Genomic DNA, 18,492 nt, shown 5'->3' with positions numbered 1-18,492 from the left:
ATCGGGAGCTGGATATCGAGGCGCAGGCGATCATACCCTTTGTGCGTAAGTTTTCTCTCCGTAATCATTGTCTTTCTGTGAGCCAATTTCTCTCTCTCTCTCTATCTCTCTCTCTTCTCTTTTCTCTTATATATCTCATAGTATTATAGCATTGTATTGTATTGCATTTAGGTCAGTGTAGTATTGTCTTGTTGTATTTATAGTTTAGATCTGTGGTTAGGAAGTCTCTGTTATATTGTAGTGTATCATATGTACTGTTATCCCCTTTTACAAGTATATTAGATATAATACAGTTAATAGGCCTTGGAACCTAAACCAGCATCTGTGTATTTTCTATAGTGTTAAGTGTTCACTTGAGCGTCGGTGACGCTCAAGCAGCTTTGTAGTTAGTCAGGTTACACAAGGTTGCACTTACACCCTGTACTCACATTAAGGTATTCAGAGTATTTCATTTGTATAAGGTTTTATCATAAAGGTATAGTGTTGTGAGCGTCTGCATCGCTGGTGACCTCCTCGTGGTCTCAAACGTACGCTACGCTACAGCGAATCATTCTCCTAGACATAACCAATAACGTGTCCTGTGATCACTGGGCCGTGAGCGAACGTGACGCTTGAGCGTCTCGCCTACGGCTGAGCGATCGTTACGCAGATAGCGTACCATTACGGTACTTCTTAAACAAACAGCGTACAGTGTTCTTAGCTTCATAAGGGTTGTTCATACGACAAAGGAATTTAGCATTGTCACACCCCATGTGACACTCCCGGCTCCCTGTCTGGTCACCCACCCCATGTGACACTCCCGGCTCCTTGTCTGATCACCCACCCCATGTGACACTCCCGGCTCCCTGACTGATCACCCACCCCATGTGACACTCCCGGCTCCCTGTCTGGTCACCCATCCCATGTGACACTCTTGGCTCCCTGTCTGATCACCCACCCCATGCGACACTCCTGGCTCCCTGTCTGGTCACCCACCCCATGTGACACTCCTGGCTCCCTGTCTGGTCACCCACCCCATGCGACACTCCCGGCTCCCTGTCTGGTCACCCACCCCATGTGACACTCCCGGCTCCCTGTCTGGTCACCCACCCCATGTGACACTCCCGGCTCCCTGTCTGATCACCCAGCCCATGTGACACTCCCGGCTCCCTGTCTGGTCACCCACCCCATGTGACACTCCCGGCTCCCTGTCTGGTCACCCACCCCATGTGACACTCCCGGCTCCCTGTCTGGTCACCCACCCCATGTGACACTCCCGGCTCCCTGTCTGGTCACCCACCCCATGTGACACTCCTGGCTCCTTGTCTGATCACCCACCCAATGTGACACTCCCGTTTCCCTGTCTGGTCACCCACCACATGTGACACTCCTGGCTCCTTGTCTGGTCACCCACCCCATGTGACACTCTTGGCTCCCTGTCTGGTCACCCACCCCATGTGACACTCCTGGCTCCTTGTCTGATCACCCACCCCATGTGACACTCTTGGCTCCCTGTCTGGTCACCCACCCCATGTGACACTCCTGGCTCCCTGTCTGGTCACCCACCCCATGTGACACTCCTGGTTCCCTGTCTGATCACCCACCCAATGTGACACTCCCGTTTCCCGGTCTGATCACCCACCCCATGTGACACTCTTGGCTCCCTGTCTGGTCACCCACCCCATGTGACACTCCTGGCTCCTTGTCTGATCACCCACCCCATGTGACACTCCTGGCTCCCTGTCTGGTCACCCACCCCATGTGACACTCCTGGCTCCTTGTCTGGTCACCCACCCCATGTGACACTCCTGGCTCCTTGTCTGATCACCCACCCCATGTGACACTCCCGGCTCCTTGTCTGATCACCCACCCCATGTGACACTCCCGGCTCCCTGTCTGGTCACCCACCCCATGTGACACTCCTGACTCCTTATCTGATCACCCACCCCATGTGACACTCCTGGCTCCCTGTCTGATCACCCACCCCATGTGACACTCCTGGCTCCCTGTCTGATCACCCACCCCATGTAACACTCCCGTTTCCCTGTCTGATCACCCACCCAATGTGACACTCCCGTTTCCCTGTCTGGTCACCCACCACATGTGACACTCCTGGCTCCCTGTCTGATCACCCACCCCATGTAACACTCCCGTTTCCCTGTCTGATCACCCACCCAATGTGACACTCCCGTTTCCCTGTCTGGTCACCCACCACATGTGACACTCCTGGCTCCTTGTCTGGTCACCCACCCCATGTGACACTCCCGGCTCCTTGTCTGGTCACCCACCCCATGTGACACTCTTGGCTCCCAGTCTGGTCACCCACCCCATGTGACACTCCTGGTTCCCTGTCTGATCACCCACCCAATGTGACACTCCCGTTTCCCTGTCTGTTCACCCACCCAATGTGACACTCTTGGCTCCCTGTCTGGTCACCCACCCCATGTGACACTCCTGGCTCCTTGTCTGATCACCCACCCCATGTGACACTCCTGGCTCCCTGTCTGGTCACCCAGCCCATGTGACACTCCTGACTCCTTGTCTGGTCACCCACCCCATGTGACACTCCTGGCTCCTTGTCTGGTCACCCACCCCATGTGACACTCCTGGCTCCTTGTCTGGTCACCCACCCCATGTGACACTCCTGGCTCCTTGTCTGATCACCCACCCCATGTGACACTCCTGGCTCCCTGTCTGGTCACCCAGCCCATGTGACACTCCTGACTCCTTGTCTGGTCACCCACCCCATGTGACACTCCTGGCTCTTATTTTCCATTGAGCTGACATTCACTCAGGCCGTAATGTCTACCCTATACATCCCATTAGATCTTCAATAAGTTAAAACAGTCATAGGAGCCTGTTCCTGTTTGCCCCATTTGTTCTGGGGTATCAGGAGTCCGTCTGACTTATGAGAACATTGCGAGTTTAAGATTTTGGAATCTAGTTCTGAAACCAACTAAAGGAGAAAGACCAAAGTATTTCCTCTCTTTACTTCTTATTTACCTCCATTAGGCTGCAGTCATACAAGTATGTGCAAGAGGAATACTAGTTCTAGGTACGGAATTGTGGAGAAACATCTACTCTGAAAACTCAGACTTCAGCATTATGGATAATAGATCTGGAACCTGCTGGATATATCATTACGATGACTGTGACGGGAGTATTACCTTTTGATGTTAGTGAGTGAATGTGGTCGTTCCCCATCCAGAACTCACTCCACTGATTCCCAAATCCTCTCTTGTAGGACTCCCAGTTGCGGTTAAAATTCACTGAACCATCCGAGCGTCTCTGGAAGACCTGCAAAGAGATGAGATACTACAGCAGCTGCTGCTCTGACCTGGCTCCAGCGAGTGGTACCTACTGTAGTTAGGGGAGCGCCGGGATGAAGCCTCTGCCATCACTACGCAGGTTGTAGGGATGAAGGAAATATTTGTGTATGGCTACATACAGGAGAGTTCCCAATATTGCGATGGCCTCCTCATGACATCATGGGGTCCAGAGGCGGATTGGCCATAGGGCTCATAGGGAAGATTCCCGGTGGGCCGACGCACCCGTGGGGCCTGTTTTGTCTGAGGACATGTGGTCCTTTTTATAGACATAATGAATAAGATGCAAAATAATTTGCATATATGAAAATGACTTTGCCACTTAGCCTGTGATTGCAGATGATCTAGTGTATGCTCTATCTGCCTGCTTGGCTGACATATAAGATTGAGTGAATAGTGATTGGGATACGGTTGGTGTAATAAGCAAGAAAATATCTTTCTAAAGAATGATATAGTTTCCTAAATTCTGAAGGTGTATCATATAACGTGCTCATAATATTTTATTTTATTTCTTTTTAACTTCCCCCTTGATGCTGGACATGCCCACTATCTGGGAAGTCTTGGGGGGAGGGTGCTGCTGCCATGGCCCATGGCTAGAACTTACACCTCTGGTGCTGCCCATGTGGGGCCACTAGTTTAATTTTTTCCAGGGCCGCTTTTTGTTCCCAATCCGCCCCTGATGGGGTCTATCAGATGCATTTCAATAACTTATTTAAAATAAATATTCCTCACATAATTATTATTAGTAGTAGTCATTTTATTATATAAACCATTTCCTGGTGTCTGGGCTGCTGGTTTCCCTGGTTTATAGTTGGAGACTCCAAGAGTGAAGAGCAAATGATAGACATATGGCAGAGAATCAATATGGATGCTCATGACATGGCGCAGTGTATCACATCATCAGCTCTGTCAGTCCCTCCATTGGTTACCTGTATTCTACCGTATTCAATATCAAATACTTTTACTCACACACAAGGCCATTCACCAAACTGCACCATCATACATCTCCTCACTCATCTCATAATATCTGCCAATCCGACCTCTCCGCTCTGCACAAGATCTGCGTCTCATCCACACTCATTACTCGCTCCCATGCACGACTGCAGGACTTTCTCTGGGCTGCACCCACTCTGTGGAATGCCCTACCACGCACAATAAGACTCTCCTCTAGTCTCCCTGAAAACTCACCTATTCAGGCAGCTTATCACATTCCAGAACCGTTCACATAACCATCATAAGCTTTCCTATCCAGTCACATCCCCACTGTGCAGTCCACACATATCCTCCACATATCTTCTCTTCCTTCACTTTACCATCCTCCTGACTCCAGGCCAACATCACTGTGTGACCTCCTCATACAGCCCACCAATAACCTCTGCAATCTGATGGACCATTATGCAATATATAGCACCTATCCTTGTGTATCAATGCCTATTTCCTATAGACTGTAAGCTTACGAGCAGGGCCTTCCTACCTATGTAACTGTCTGTTATTAACCCGCTTAATTTTATCACTGTCATGTCCAAATGTTGTATGCTTGGCACTAGAATGCTTTCTGTATTGTATGCCTGGCACTAGAATGCTTTCTGTATTGTATGCCTGGCACTAGAATGCTTTCTGTATTGTATGCCTGGCACTAGAATGTTTTCTGTATTGCATACCTGGCACTAGAACGCCTACTGTATTGTATGCCTGGCACTAGAATGCTTTCTGTATTGTATGCCTGGCACTACAATGCTTTCTATCACTAGAATGCCTACTGTATTGTATGCCTGGCACTAGAATGCTTTCTGTATTGCATGCCTGGCACTAGAATGCCTACTGTATTGTATGCCTGGCACTAGAATGTTTTCTGTATTGTATGCCTGGCACTAGAATGTTTTCTGTATTGTATGCCTGGTACTACAATGCTTTCTATCACTAGAATGCCTACTGTATTGTATGCCTGGCACTTGAATGCTTTCTATATTGTATGCCTGGCACTACAATGCTTTCTGGATTGTATGCCTGGCACTAGAATGCTTTCTGTATTGTATGCCTGGCACTAGAATGTTTTCTGCATTGCATGCCTGGCAATAGAATGCTTTCTGTATTGAATGACTGGCACTAGAGTGCGTTCTATAATATATGCCTGGCACTAGAGTGTTTTCTGTATTGTATGCCTGGCATTAGAATGTTTTCTGTATTGTATGCCTGGCACTAGAATGCTTTCTGTATTGTATGCCTGGCACTAGAATGCTTTCTGTATTGTATGTCTGGTACTAGAATGCTTTCTGTATTGTATGCCTGGCACTAGAGTGCTTTCTGTATTGTATGCCTAGCACTAGAATGCTTTCTGTATTGTATGTCTGGCACTAGAATGCGTTTTGTATTGTATGCCTGGCACTAGAATGCTTTCTGTATTGTATGCCTGGCACTAGAATGCTTTCTGTATTGTATGCCTGGTACTAGAATGCTTTCTGTATTGTATGCCTGGCACTAGAGTGCTTTCTGTATTGTATGCCTAGCACTAGAATGCTTTCTGTATTGTATGCCTGGCACTAGAATGCATTTTGTATTGTATGCCTGGCACTAGAATGCTTTCTGTATTGTATGCCTGGCACTAGAATGCGTTCTGTATTGTATGCCTGGCAATAGAGTGCTTTCTGTGTTGTATGATAGTCAATGCTCCGTGTATTGTATGGCTGTCACTAAGATGCTCTCTGTATTGTATATCACTAGGATGCTCTAAGTTTTGGGTATGGATAGGCACAGGTAATGTGATTTATATTTTCCTGTCACGCTGCTAGGGACAATGTAATATAACCCTTGTGTGTTGGTGCCCCCTGCAGTAGGGTTAGACCTGTCTATATGAGGCAACTTTCTTCATTTTTCCCCCCGTTCACAATTTGTCCCTGGAAGTATATTAGCATGGTGAACGAATAGTGTTAATGTAAGTACATAGAATATGTAGGTATGTCTTTAACATCTGACACCAGGGATCACTTTCTTAAATGTAAAGGTGGGTACACACGGTGAGATTTTTTTTGGGGGGTGATTTTGACTATATAGTCAAAATCGCAAAGAAAGTTAGTGCAGATTGTAAGGTGAAAGTCACTTTGCGATCCCGATGTGCGGTACCGCGAGGTCAGTATCACACGCCTAGATAGACTGTGCAGGCAAGTCAATTTTGACTATATAGTATAAAACACACTTTGCCAAAATCGTACAAAGCCAGTATCGCAAGCACAGTCATTATATGCTGGCAATACCGACCTAGCTCCTATCGCGCAGTGAGAATCGGGGTTATTCCGGATCTCACCGTGTGTACACACCTTTAGAATTGCGTATCTTGCTGACTCATATCAGTGTCTTTATTAACAATTATTTTGCCTCTAATCCATTGTGACTGTGATTGATGGAAAGGTTCCTCTCTTCTCCTGCATAGGTGACATATAGGAATCAATGGCTGGTGCTTAGCAGGTAGTATTAGGAAAAAAAAAAAATCTGGAACTGAAGCCGGGACGCCCTGGAACTGGCACACGGAGGGGTATTTGGTGTGACTGAAGACGGTACACCCGGGTACTGGCACATGGGGGGCAATTTGGTGCAACTAAAGCCCGGATGCCTGGAAATTGGCACACGGAGGGGTATTTGGTGTGACTGAAGACGGGACGCCCGGGTACTGGCACATGGGGGGCAATTTGGTGCAACTAAAGCCCGGATGCCTGGAAATTGGCACACGGAGAGGCTATTTGGTGCGATTGAAGCCGGGGTGCCTGGGAACTGGCACATGGGGTGCAATTTGGTGCGACTGAAGGCGGGATGCCCGGAAATTGGCACTAGGAGAGGCTATTTGGTGTGACTGAAGCCAGGACACCCGGGAACTGACACACAGAGGGGTATCTGGTGCGACTGAAGCCAGGGTGCCGGGGAACTGGCACACAGAGGGGCAATTTGGTGCAACTGAAACCAGGGCACCTGGTAACTGGCACATGGGGGGCAATTTGGTGTGACTGAAGCCAGGACGCCCGGGAACTGACACACAGAGGGGTATTTGGTGCAACTGAAGCCAGGGCACCTGGTAACTAACACATGGGGGGAAATCTGGTGCGACTGAAGCCAGGGTGCCCGGGAACTGGCACACAGAGGGGCAATTTGGTGCAACTGAAACCAGGGCACCTGGTAACTGGCACATGGGGGGCAATTTGGTGCAACTGAAGACGGGACTCCCGGGTACTAGCACATGGGGGGCAATTTGGTGCAACTAAAGCCCGGATGCCTGGAAATTGGCACACGGAGGGGCAATTTGGTGCAACTGAAGCCGGAATGCCCAGGAACTAGCACATGGGGGGCAATTTGGTGCGACTGAAGCCGGGATGCCTGGAAATTGTCACTAGGAGGGACTATTTGGTGTGATTGAAGCCGGGGTGCCCGGGAACTGGCACATGGGGGCAGAGCCGGCCCTTGCCAATCTGATGCCCTAGGCAAGTTTTGGCTGGTGCCCCCTAGCACTACCGCTGGTTCAGCCTCTGACCCTCACCCCTTTCCCAGCACCATTACCCCTCACCCATAGCAGTCCATATTTTGGTGTTTGTACCCCCTATATTTGAAATAGGAACAGTTCGCACATTTGGCGCACAGCCCATAAAGGGGTGTGTTTTTGCTGGCAAGGGGCATGGCTACACAATAGTAACCCCAATTCCAATTACGACACACAGTACTGCAACTTTATTCACATTCAATCATGCGATAGTGTCCATAATTCATATTACATCCCACAGTAGTATCACTTTACCTTATAAACGTTACTCCTCACAGTAGAGCCCCTTATTCACATTACATCACACTGAATTGCTCCTTATTCACATTACACCACACCCTATTGCTCTTTATTCACATTAGACGACACAGTAGTGCCCTTTCTATATGCAACGCCACATAGTAGAGCACCTGAGCACCTTATACACAAAATGCCACACATTAGTAATGCATTTATACACATTCCACACAGTAATGGCCCCTACACATGAGACACCTTATTACTGTCCTTATAAAAATAATGCACCTTACACATTATGACAACATTTATTAATACCCTTTTACCCATAATGTCCCTTACACATATGCCGCACATTAATGCCCTTATACACATAATGACACATAGTGCCCCCTACACATTTGCTGCACATTAGTGCCCCTATACACATAATGACACACATACAGTAGTACCCTGTTACACATATGCCGCACATTATTAATGCCCTTATACACATAGTGGCCCTTTACACATATGCTGCACAGTATTAATGCATTTTTACATGACACACATAACGCTCCTTACACATATTCCGAACACTACTGCACAACCAACCCACTCACACGCACACAGCACTCACACTGCCACTAACACTGTGACCTCTGCCTCTGCTTGGATACAGATGTGTCCTCATAAATCTTGTATTAATGCTAACGTCGGCCACACCTTTTTAATTTTTTTATTTTATTTTTATGAAAATACATCTTATTTGCATTGCTATGTGGCTAGGATGCATAAGCAGCTTCTACTGATTAAACTGATATGCAGCATGCCTATATACTGTGTGAGACTGCGGCTGTATCTGCATATGAAATGCTACATACCGAATATAGGCATGCCACATATCATTTTAATCAGCAGAAGCTGCTGATGCCCCTAGGCATATCAAATGCCCTAGTCAATTGCCTAGTTTGCCTATACCTATGGCCGGCTCTGCATGGGGGGCAGTTTGGTGCGACTGAAGCTGGGGTGCCCGGAAACTGGCACATAGGGGGCAATTTGGTGCGACTGAAGCAATAGTTAGAAAGGACACATCTGCATTTTTATAACATATTCTGTTGGAAACTTACGATCCATCCTCCGCCATCACTTTCCATGTCACACATAACCCTCAGAGGATTGCCATCCGGAAATATGGTATACCATCCCGTAAGAGTCATTCCCAAGTCTTGCAGCTCTTTGCAGTTCCTTGGAGCTATGGAACACACAGAGGAGGTGACGAGCATAACCCGCTCCTGGGCATATTGTATTCTGAATTATCGGAATCTTTAGATACGTGCAGAGGTGCACCTGGAGCATCCGTCTGGTGCAGGTGCAGACGCTACACTAGGTAGGTATCTCAGGCAGGGGTAGACTCACCCTTACTATCCCCCGCAGGCGTGTGTGTGCCCCTCGTCTGCAAGCACCAGGGGTGGCAAGTTGTGTACATGTGCAGTACACATGGAATTGCGCGAGGTGTACAAAGAGACACATTTATCACAGCGCCTGCGCAAGGAAAGAGCGCGCTCTTCATTCATACCTGGGCGCTTTTTACTACAGCTATATTCATTGGAATTTAGGACCACATCATCGTTATGTCGACACCAGAATGTAAGCATGTTGAATGCCGACTGTCAAAATGTCAACAAGCACAATCCATTAAGGCGGTTAGGCTGTGGTTAGGATTAGGCCGTGGTTTGGGTTAGGTTTAGGGTTAGGCTGTGGTTAGGTTAGGCTGGGGATAGTCTGTGGTTAGAGTTAGGCCGTGGTTAGGTTAGGCTGGGGTTAGGTTTAGGCTGTGGTCAAGGTTAAGCTGTGGAGTTAGGTTTAAGGTTAGGCTGTGGTTAGGGTTATGTTTAAGGTTAGGCTGTGGTTAAAGTTAGGCTGGGGTTAGGCTGGGGTTAGGCTATGGTTAGGGTTAGGCTGTAGTTAGGGTTAGGTTTAGGGTTAGGCTGTGGATAGCGTTAGGTTGTGGTTAGGGTTGGGTTTAGGGTTAGGCTATGGTTAGGTTTAAGGTTAGGCTGTGGTTAGGGTTAGGTCTACAGTTAGGCTGTGTTTAGAGTTAGGCTGTGATTAGGGTTAGGCTGTGGTTATGGTTAGGGCTAGGCTGTGGTTATGGTTAGGTTACGGTTAGGGTTAAGCTGTGGTTAGGGTTGGGTTTACGGTTAGGCTGTGGTTAGGGTTAGGTTTAGGGTTAGGTTGTGTGACTGGACGGTCCCGTACGAAAGCCTCACCGCTTTCGCGTCCTGTCCCCAGTACACAGATTGGATGTTTAGGTCACACGAGACCTGGCTTCATAGGGGATTCCCGCTTACCGTCAGTTACCGCTTGTTACTGACTCCACCCACTGTGCAGTGGGTGGGTTCTGCGCTGCCACCACCAAACTCCTAACCTGCCGTGGCGTCTGGAACCACGGTTCTGCTCTATATGCGTCGATACACTGCCTTACCACACCTGTGTGGTGCTGACGAATCCCCACTAGTCACTTGACTAGGCCTCTGCCGGTAGCTATCGGAAGGCGGAACTTGGAGACGCTGGATACACCCTGGACAGCCGGAAAACAGAGCTAGGTTTCACCTAGTCCTGCAGGTCACAAGATGAAGCGGTCGTCCTGAGGCAGATGATGTTTATTTGCTTAAATAGTCTTCAAAAAGACTCTTCCCTATTGCTAGGGGCAACAGCAGTACAGCAAGATGTTATAGCAGAATGAAAATGGTAGAATGCACTTTTCATGGGGCAGCTGCCCTCCTTTTATCCTACTCCAATACACAATACCACAGGGGGTAAGCCCACCCTGTGGTTTACAACCAATCAATGTTTACCCATGGGCTGTGCATGCCTTGGTCACATGCACAGCTACCATTGTTCTCTATGGACAGTGGGTAGTGGTCACTCTCCTTTGACCGTCCTATCCTGGAGGGTCTGGATCTGCCCGGTGACGTTCAGTCTAGGCTGGGGGAAGTTTTCCCACCTAAACTTACTTCCAGAAATCTGCTTGTCCCGGCCACCGTGGCTCTGGAGCACTGAGGTACCGGGAGCGTAGCTCCCAGTCTCCAGCATCCAGTTACCTACACGCACCTCCGCCACATAGGGGGCTGGCTAGCACAGTCCCCCATGAGCAGCGCACCGCTCGTGTTGGCTGCCGCGGCTGGCCGCCTCCATAGCGCTAAGGCGTCAAGGGCTCGGCGGTACACACACAGAGCGCTGCAGCAGCAGCTGATCTACCGGCTGCAGCGGCTCCCCTCTCCCATGGTGCACACACACACCTCAGTGCGCCGGGGACTGCCCTCACTGCTGCAGTCACTGGAGAGGTCCGGACCACGGCACACACATAAAAAATAAATTTTAAATACACAGCGCCTAGCGCCCTATACATTTTAAAGATGGCGTCCAGCGCCAGTACACAGTTTAAAAGTGGCACCAAGCGCACATTGTTCAGTCACTATGGCACTGGGCGCTTAAGAGTTAACCCCTTAAGTACCATGGCCGCCATTGTCCATGTGGCCAATAGTGTCTCTCCGGCCACAGGCTGTGGTTAGGGTTAGGCTGTGGTTATCTTTAGTACTAGGCTATAGTTAGGCAGTGGTTAGGGTTAGGCAGTGGTTAGGGTTAGGCAGTGGTTCTCTTTAGTACTAGGCTATAGTTAGGCAGTGGTTAGGGTTAGGCAGTGGTTATCTTTAGTACTAGGCTATAGTTAGGCTGTGGTTAGGGTTAGGCTGTGGTTAGGGTTAGGTTAAGGCTATGGTTAGGCTGTGGTTATGATTAGGTTACGGTTAGGCTGGGGTTAGGCTGTGGTTATGGTTAGGACTAGGCTATGGTTAGGCAGTGGTTAGGGTTAGGACTGGGCTATGGTTAGGCAGTGGTTAGGTTTAGGCTGCGGTTAGGCTGTGGTTATGGTTAGAACTAGGCTATGGTTAGGCAGTGGTTAGGGTTAGGACTGGGCTATGGTTAGGCAGTGGTTAGGTTTAGGCTGCGGTTAGGCTGTGGTTATGGTTAGGACTAGGCTATGGTTAGGCAGTGGTTAGGGTTAGGACTGGGCTATGGTTAGGCAGTGGTTAGGTTTAGGCTGCGGTTAGGCTGTGGTTATGGTTAGGACTAGGCTATGGTTAGGCTGTGGTTATGGTTAGGACTGGGCTATGGTTAGGCAGTGGTTAGGTTTAGGCTGCGGTTAGGCTGTGGTTATGGTTAGGACTAGGCTATGGTTAGGCAGTGGTTATGGTTAGGACTGGGCTATGGTTAGGCTGTGGTTATGGTTAGGACTGGGCTATGGTTAGGCAGTGGTTAGGTTTAGGCTGCGGTTAGGCTGTGGTTATGGTTAGGACTAGGCTATGGTTAGGCAGTGGTTATGGTTAGGACTGGGCTATGGTTAGGCAGTGTTTAGGTTTAGGCTACGGTTAGGCTGTGGTTATGGTTAGGACTAGGCTATGGTTAGGCAGTGGTTATGGTTAGGACTGGGCTATGGTTAGGCAGTGGTTAGGTTTAGGCTGCGGTTAGGCAGTGGTTAGGGTTAGGACTAGGCTATGGTTAGGGTGTGGTTAGGGTTAGGACTGGGCTATGGTTAGGCAGTGGTTCGGTTTAGGCTGCGGTTAGGCTGTGGTTATGGTTAGGACTAGGCTATGGTTAGGGTGTGGTTAGGGTTAGGCAGCGGTTAGGTTATACAATACATATTCTCAACGTTCTCTTACCATCTAAGGGATCTCCTCTCTCTCCTGTAAAGGGTACAAGATTAATACATGGAGTAAATCATTTGTACATCACGCCCATTGTATAATTATGCTGAACATCTAGAAATTACTAAACATTATCTTATCCCAATACAATACAGGGAAAGTTCGGTGCCTCCAAATAGAGTGCAGATAAGACCTTTTTTGCCCACCTGTGGGGCAAAGAGATATAGGATTTGTAAAGGAAGTAAGGTCTAGCGCAAACTCTTATTGTGGTAAGGATAAAGTTAAAATAAAGCAAAAATTCTCAAGTCTCACAGAACGATGGACGAAAATCTTCAAAATGTCTATGTCTCCCAGGGACATAGAAGAAAATCTTCAAAGTGAAGTATATACAATTTCCAAGTAACCCAATAATACTCTCAAATTCTTAAAATTAAAACTGTAAGTTTCTCCTCCCTCTGCCCAACTCTCATACGGGAATTATGCCGGTTGTCTGGCCCCTCTGCAACAGGCTGGTCCCTGTGGCTGACTGGCAGGATGGTTCCTCTGGTTGGCTAGAAGGACGGTCCCTCTTCAACACGCTGGTCCCTGTGGCTGGCTGGCAGGATGGTTCCTCTGGTTGGCTGGCAGGACGGTCCCTCTTCAACATGCTGGTCCCTGTGGCTGGCTGGCAGGATGGTCCCTCTTCAACATGCTGGTCCCTGTGGCTTGTTGGCAGGATGGTTCCTCTGGTTGTCTGGCAGGACAGTCCCTCTTCAATACGCTGGTCCCTGTGGCTGGCTGGCTGGCAGGATGGTTCCTCTCGTTGGCTGGTAGGACGGTCCCTCTTCAACATGCTGGTCCCTGTGGCTTGCTGGCAGGATGGTTCCTCTCGTTGTCTGGCAGGACAGTCCCTCTTCAATACGCTGGTCCCTGTGGCTGGCTGGCAGGATGGTTCCTCTGGTTGGCTGGCAGGACAGTCCATCTTTAACACGCTGGTCCCTGTGGCTGGCTGGCAGGATGGTTCCTCTGGTTGGCTGGCAGGATGGTCCCTCTTCAAGACGCTGGTCCCTGTGGTTGGCTGGCAGGATGGTTCCTCTGGATGGATGGCAGGATGGTCCCTCTTCAACACGCTGGTCCCTGTGGCTGGCTGGCAGGATGGTTCCTCTTCAACCCGCTGGTCACTGTGGCTGGCTGGCAGGATGGTTCCTCTCGTTGGCTGGCAGGACGGTCCCTCTTCAACATGCTGGTCCCTGTGGCTGGCTGGCAGGATGGTTCCTCTGGTTGGCTGGCGGGATGGTCCCTCTTCAACACGCTGGTCCCTGTGGCTGGCTGGCAGGATGGTTCCTCTGGTTGGCTGACAGGACGGTCCCTCTTCAACACGCTGGTCCCGGTGGCTGGCTGGCAGGATGGTTCCTCTGGTTGGCTGGCAGGACAGTCCCTCTTCAATACACTGGTCCCTGTGGCTGGCTGGCTGGCAGGATGGTTCCTCTGGTTGGCTGGCAGGACAGTCCCTCTTTAACACGCTGGTCCTTGTGGCTGGCTGGCTGGCTGGCAGGATGGTTCCTCTGGATGGCTGGCAGGACGATCCCTCTTCAACACGCTGGTCCCTGTGGCTGGCTGGCAGGATGGTTCCTCTTCAACCCGCTGGTCACTGTGGCTGGCTGGCAGGATGGTTCCTCTGGTTGGCTGGCAGGACAGTCCCTTTTCAATACACTGGTCCCTGTGGCTGGCTGGCAGGATGGTTCCTCCCGTTGGCTGGCAGGACGGTACCTCCTCAACATGCTGGTCACTGTGGCTGGCTGGCAGGATGGTTCCTCTGGTTGGCTGGCAGGACAGTCCCTCTTCAATACGCTGGTCCCTGTGGCTGGCTGGCTGGCAGGATGGTTCCTCTCGTTGGCTGGCAGGACGGTACCTCTTCAACATGCTGGTCCCTGTGGCTGGCTGGCAGGATGGTTCTTCTGGTTGGCTGGTGGGATGGTCCCTCTTCAACACGCTGGTCCCTGTGGCTGGCTGGCAGGATGGTTCCTCTGGTTGGCTGGCAGGACAGTCCCTCTTCAATACGCTGGTCCCTGTGGCTGGCAGGATGGTTCCTCTGGTTGGCTGGCAGGATAGTCCCTCTTCAACACGCTGGTCCTTGTGGCTGGCTAGCAGGATGGTTCCTCTGGTTGGCTGGCAGGACAGTCGCTCTTTAACACGCTGGTCCCTGTGGCTGGCTGGCTGGCAGGATGGTTCCTCTCGTTGGCTGGCAGGATGGTCCCTCTTCAACATGCTGGTCCCTGTGGCTGGCTGGCAGGATGGTTCTTCTGGTTGGCTGGCGGGATGGTCCCTCTTCAACACGCTGGTCCCTGTGGCTGGCTGGCAGGATGGTTCCTCTGGTTGGCTGGCAGGACAGTCCCTCTTTAACACGCTGGTCCCTGTGGCTGGCTGGCTGGCAGGATGGTTCCTCTGGTTGGCTGACAGGACGGTCCCTCTTCAATATGCTGGTCACTGTGGTTGGCTGGCAGGATGGTTCCTCTGGTTGGCTGGCAGGGCGGTCCTCTTCAATACGCTGGTCCTGTGGCTGGCTGCCTGGCTGGCAGGATGGTTCCTCTGGTTGGCTGGCAGGACGGTCCTCTTCAATACGCTGGTCACTGTGGCTGGCTGGCAGGATGGTTCCTCTGGTTGGCTGGCAGGACGGTACCTCTTCAACATGCTGGTCCCTGTGGCTGGCTGGCGGGATGGTTCCTCTGGTTGGCTGACAGGACGGTCCCTCTTCAACACGCTGGTCCCTGTGGCTGGCAGGATAGTCCCTCTGGCTGGTCTTTGGGTGCAAGTATGCAGTGTGTTCTCACTGTGCAGCTAAGTGAAGTGGAACGCATGTCCCTGGGAGACAGAAACATAAATACCAATAACGAGATTTGGTGTGGATTATACACCTTCACCTAAGATACGCTGCCAGACTTGTGCTTTATTTTACTCTCTATAAGACTGTATTACACTATAGGACCCCTCCTGTTTCCTATTTGTATCTGAGATATAATTTCCAAATGATAAGTGAACAGAGAGAGGAGAAACTTACGTTTTGAAATTTAAGAATATGAAATTATTATTTGGCTATTTTGGAACTGCACAGACTTCATTTTGAAGATTTTCGTCCATCGTTCTGGGAGACATGAAAACTTTTGTGTTATTTGAACTTTCTCCTTACCACAATAAGAGTTTGCGCTAGACCTTATTATCTTATCCCAATCTGTATACACAGTGGGTATTTGTAATTATCATTGTCAGCGAGTTTCATGCACATCACCAGATTGGTGAAAATAAGTCGCCGTTATTATATCTCAATTATCTTCCATACTCATAACTGTCAAAGTCAAATTGCATATTTCGATATTTAGAATACACTATGGCATTTACTAATGGATGCATCTACGATGTATGCGTCAAATACGCATGCTATAGCTAATACGGTAGGGCGTGAATGACCGTAACCGCAAGTTACTGTGCGCATTACGGTAGAAGATGCATTTGTTAATAAATATCATACTGTAAGACAACAGCAAATATTTATTACATACACTCAAATGTGTTACATCCAGGAATACAAATCAAATAGTGTTTTAAACATATCAGATTGTTTTGTCCAAACAGACATTGTGTCAATGGAAGATAGACCTTTGACTGATTGAATGTGTAAATACCATTGTTTGCCTCAATTGTTAGCATAAACAATTAAGGCTTGGTGATGATCCCATTGATCCCGTGCTGTCATTGTCTCTAACAAACAAGAAGCCAGATACCATACAATAGCTAAAGATAAGCAGATTCCAGAATGTGTGCTTAACACACATTCATGCACTTCAGAATCCTGTGTGTTTCTTGTTGATCTAAGCCAGGCGACCATGAAGTAATATTCAATTTAAACCAGATATTGATACTTGAATTAATAGTGATATGTCATATGTATTATGTATTCTGGCTTTATGGTTTACACAGTAATGACCTGTCCCCTACACTATGAGTTACACATAGTCCTTGCACAACTGGACAACTGAATATATATATATATATATATATATATATATACATACATATATATGTATGTATGTATGTATGTATATATGTGTGTGTGTGTGTATGTGTATATATATATATATATATATATATAGGTATTGTTTCATTGGATGTCTAGCCATACGTGTAGTACAGAGATGGGACTGCATAAGTACACTGTGTGTGGGATCAAATTGTTCAGGGTCACATAAGTAATAATCCGGTGGTTGTGAGGATATTGTCACATGTTGCGGCAACAAGTTATTAGCGATACCGGATTCATGTATATTCCTGTATGATACTGTGGTCGGTTTGAACTGGTCTTTAGTCAGGAGCCCAGAGGTAAACAACTGTAATCACATGACAAGATTAAAACTAACCAATGACCCAGGGTGTACTGAATATGTCCCTACCCCTAGACCAATGGAAGAAGATCTAACATACCCCATTGTACTGTTTTTGGAACATTGTATAAAAGGACGCACCTGGCCCAGGTTTCAGTCACCTTTTCTCAGAGGTCATCTTGATCATTTAAGGTATAGTGGCGCACTTCTCCTTATCAGAGTTGCATCTGGTTACAGTAACAATTGCAATGGTTTTTAAATATTAACTTTTACATGACTCATACCTTCTGCTCCAGGCGGACCCCTGATCCCAGGCGGGCCTGTGGGAAGATTAGATTATGGTAAATTCAGCAGATCTCTGTGTAGACCCCATTTATTGTCTATCCTGTAGATACAGTGCAGCGGTATGTAGTGTAGAATGGGGCGAGGTCTGCGGCCGCGCCGGCTATAGTTCTGCCCCTGTACTGTACACCAATCGCATAATAGAGTGCCTGTACGGAATTACCACCAAGGGGACTGTTATACCGGGAAGTGGGGGTGGGGTGGTGGGGGGGGGGGGGGGGACGGGGGGGACACACCTTCACATGCAGCTGTTATTGTGAGAGGTCCCCTGTTATGGGGTGTGTACCCAGGGGTGCGTGGGCGTGACCACACTAAAATGCCGCAGTGGCTGTGGGAATTGGAGACGTGACTTGTGAGGCTCAGGGGTATGTCCAGGAATATTGAGCATGCCTCTATATATATATATATATATATATATATATATTACCATGTCCTGTACATTAGATTTAACGAAACCTTAAAAATAAATCAGCATGTACCTGGTATCCCAGGAAATCCTGTTTCTCCGGGAGTTCCGTCGTCTCCGGGATCGCCTGCGGAAGGAGAATGGTGGTGAAGCTGCAGCAGCAGTTATTTGTTGTACTGAGAACATTCTAGAAAGCGTCACCCATACCGAATGAGCCATTTATTATACAATGTAACATAATCGTGTTGGCCAGTCCCACCGGTATCACTTCTTATTATATGGCATCCGCACCCCGCGGTCTGGGCACTGCCGCCATGTAAGATCTGTAGATGGCGCTATGCGCAGTCGCACTGGAGAGACCGGATGCAGAACATACAGTCGGAATTTTAAATGAATATAGCCGCGCTATGTACTAAGTGTAATCGCAGGGACAGCGGCAACGATAATCTCTGTCCCTAGCAGTCATTTCTCCGCCATACTGGAGCCTAGCACTGCGCACGTGCGCAGCGTCTGATCTGGGAGCCAGCCGGAGGCTGCACAAGAGGGACTATACATAGGCCTCCATAGGCAACTTTACTGGCTAATATTTCTCCAACTGCTCAGATATTGTCTCGTTTTTATCATCAATGAATTAGAT

At 48.8% G+C, this 18,492-nt stretch overlaps 1 protein-coding gene across 1 annotated transcript in view; it reads right to left on the bottom strand.

Annotated features, from left to right (window-relative positions):
- The window catches only part of LOC134948059 (ficolin-1-A-like), a 137,908-nt gene that overhangs the window by 28,799 nt on the left and 90,617 nt on the right, over positions 1–18,492 (bottom strand). The window contains exons 5-9 of the mRNA XM_063935819.1: positions 17,929–17,982; positions 17,392–17,427; positions 12,768–12,791; positions 9,174–9,298; positions 3,147–3,276 (exon numbers count right to left, since the gene is read on the bottom strand). Coding sequence (XP_063791889.1) covers positions 3,147–3,276; positions 9,174–9,298; positions 12,768–12,791; positions 17,392–17,427; positions 17,929–17,982 — 369 coding nt within the window. The remainder of the gene's footprint in view (positions 1–3,146; positions 3,277–9,173; positions 9,299–12,767; positions 12,792–17,391; positions 17,428–17,928; positions 17,983–18,492) is intronic.

The sequence above is a fragment of the Pseudophryne corroboree genome, chromosome 8 (genome assembly GCF_028390025.1).
Source record: "Pseudophryne corroboree isolate aPseCor3 chromosome 8, aPseCor3.hap2, whole genome shotgun sequence".
NCBI classification, from domain to species: Eukaryota; Metazoa; Chordata; class Amphibia; order Anura; family Myobatrachidae; genus Pseudophryne; species Pseudophryne corroboree.
Note: the sequence above shows the minus strand (reverse complement) of the source record. Positions and strands in the feature narration are given on the sequence as shown.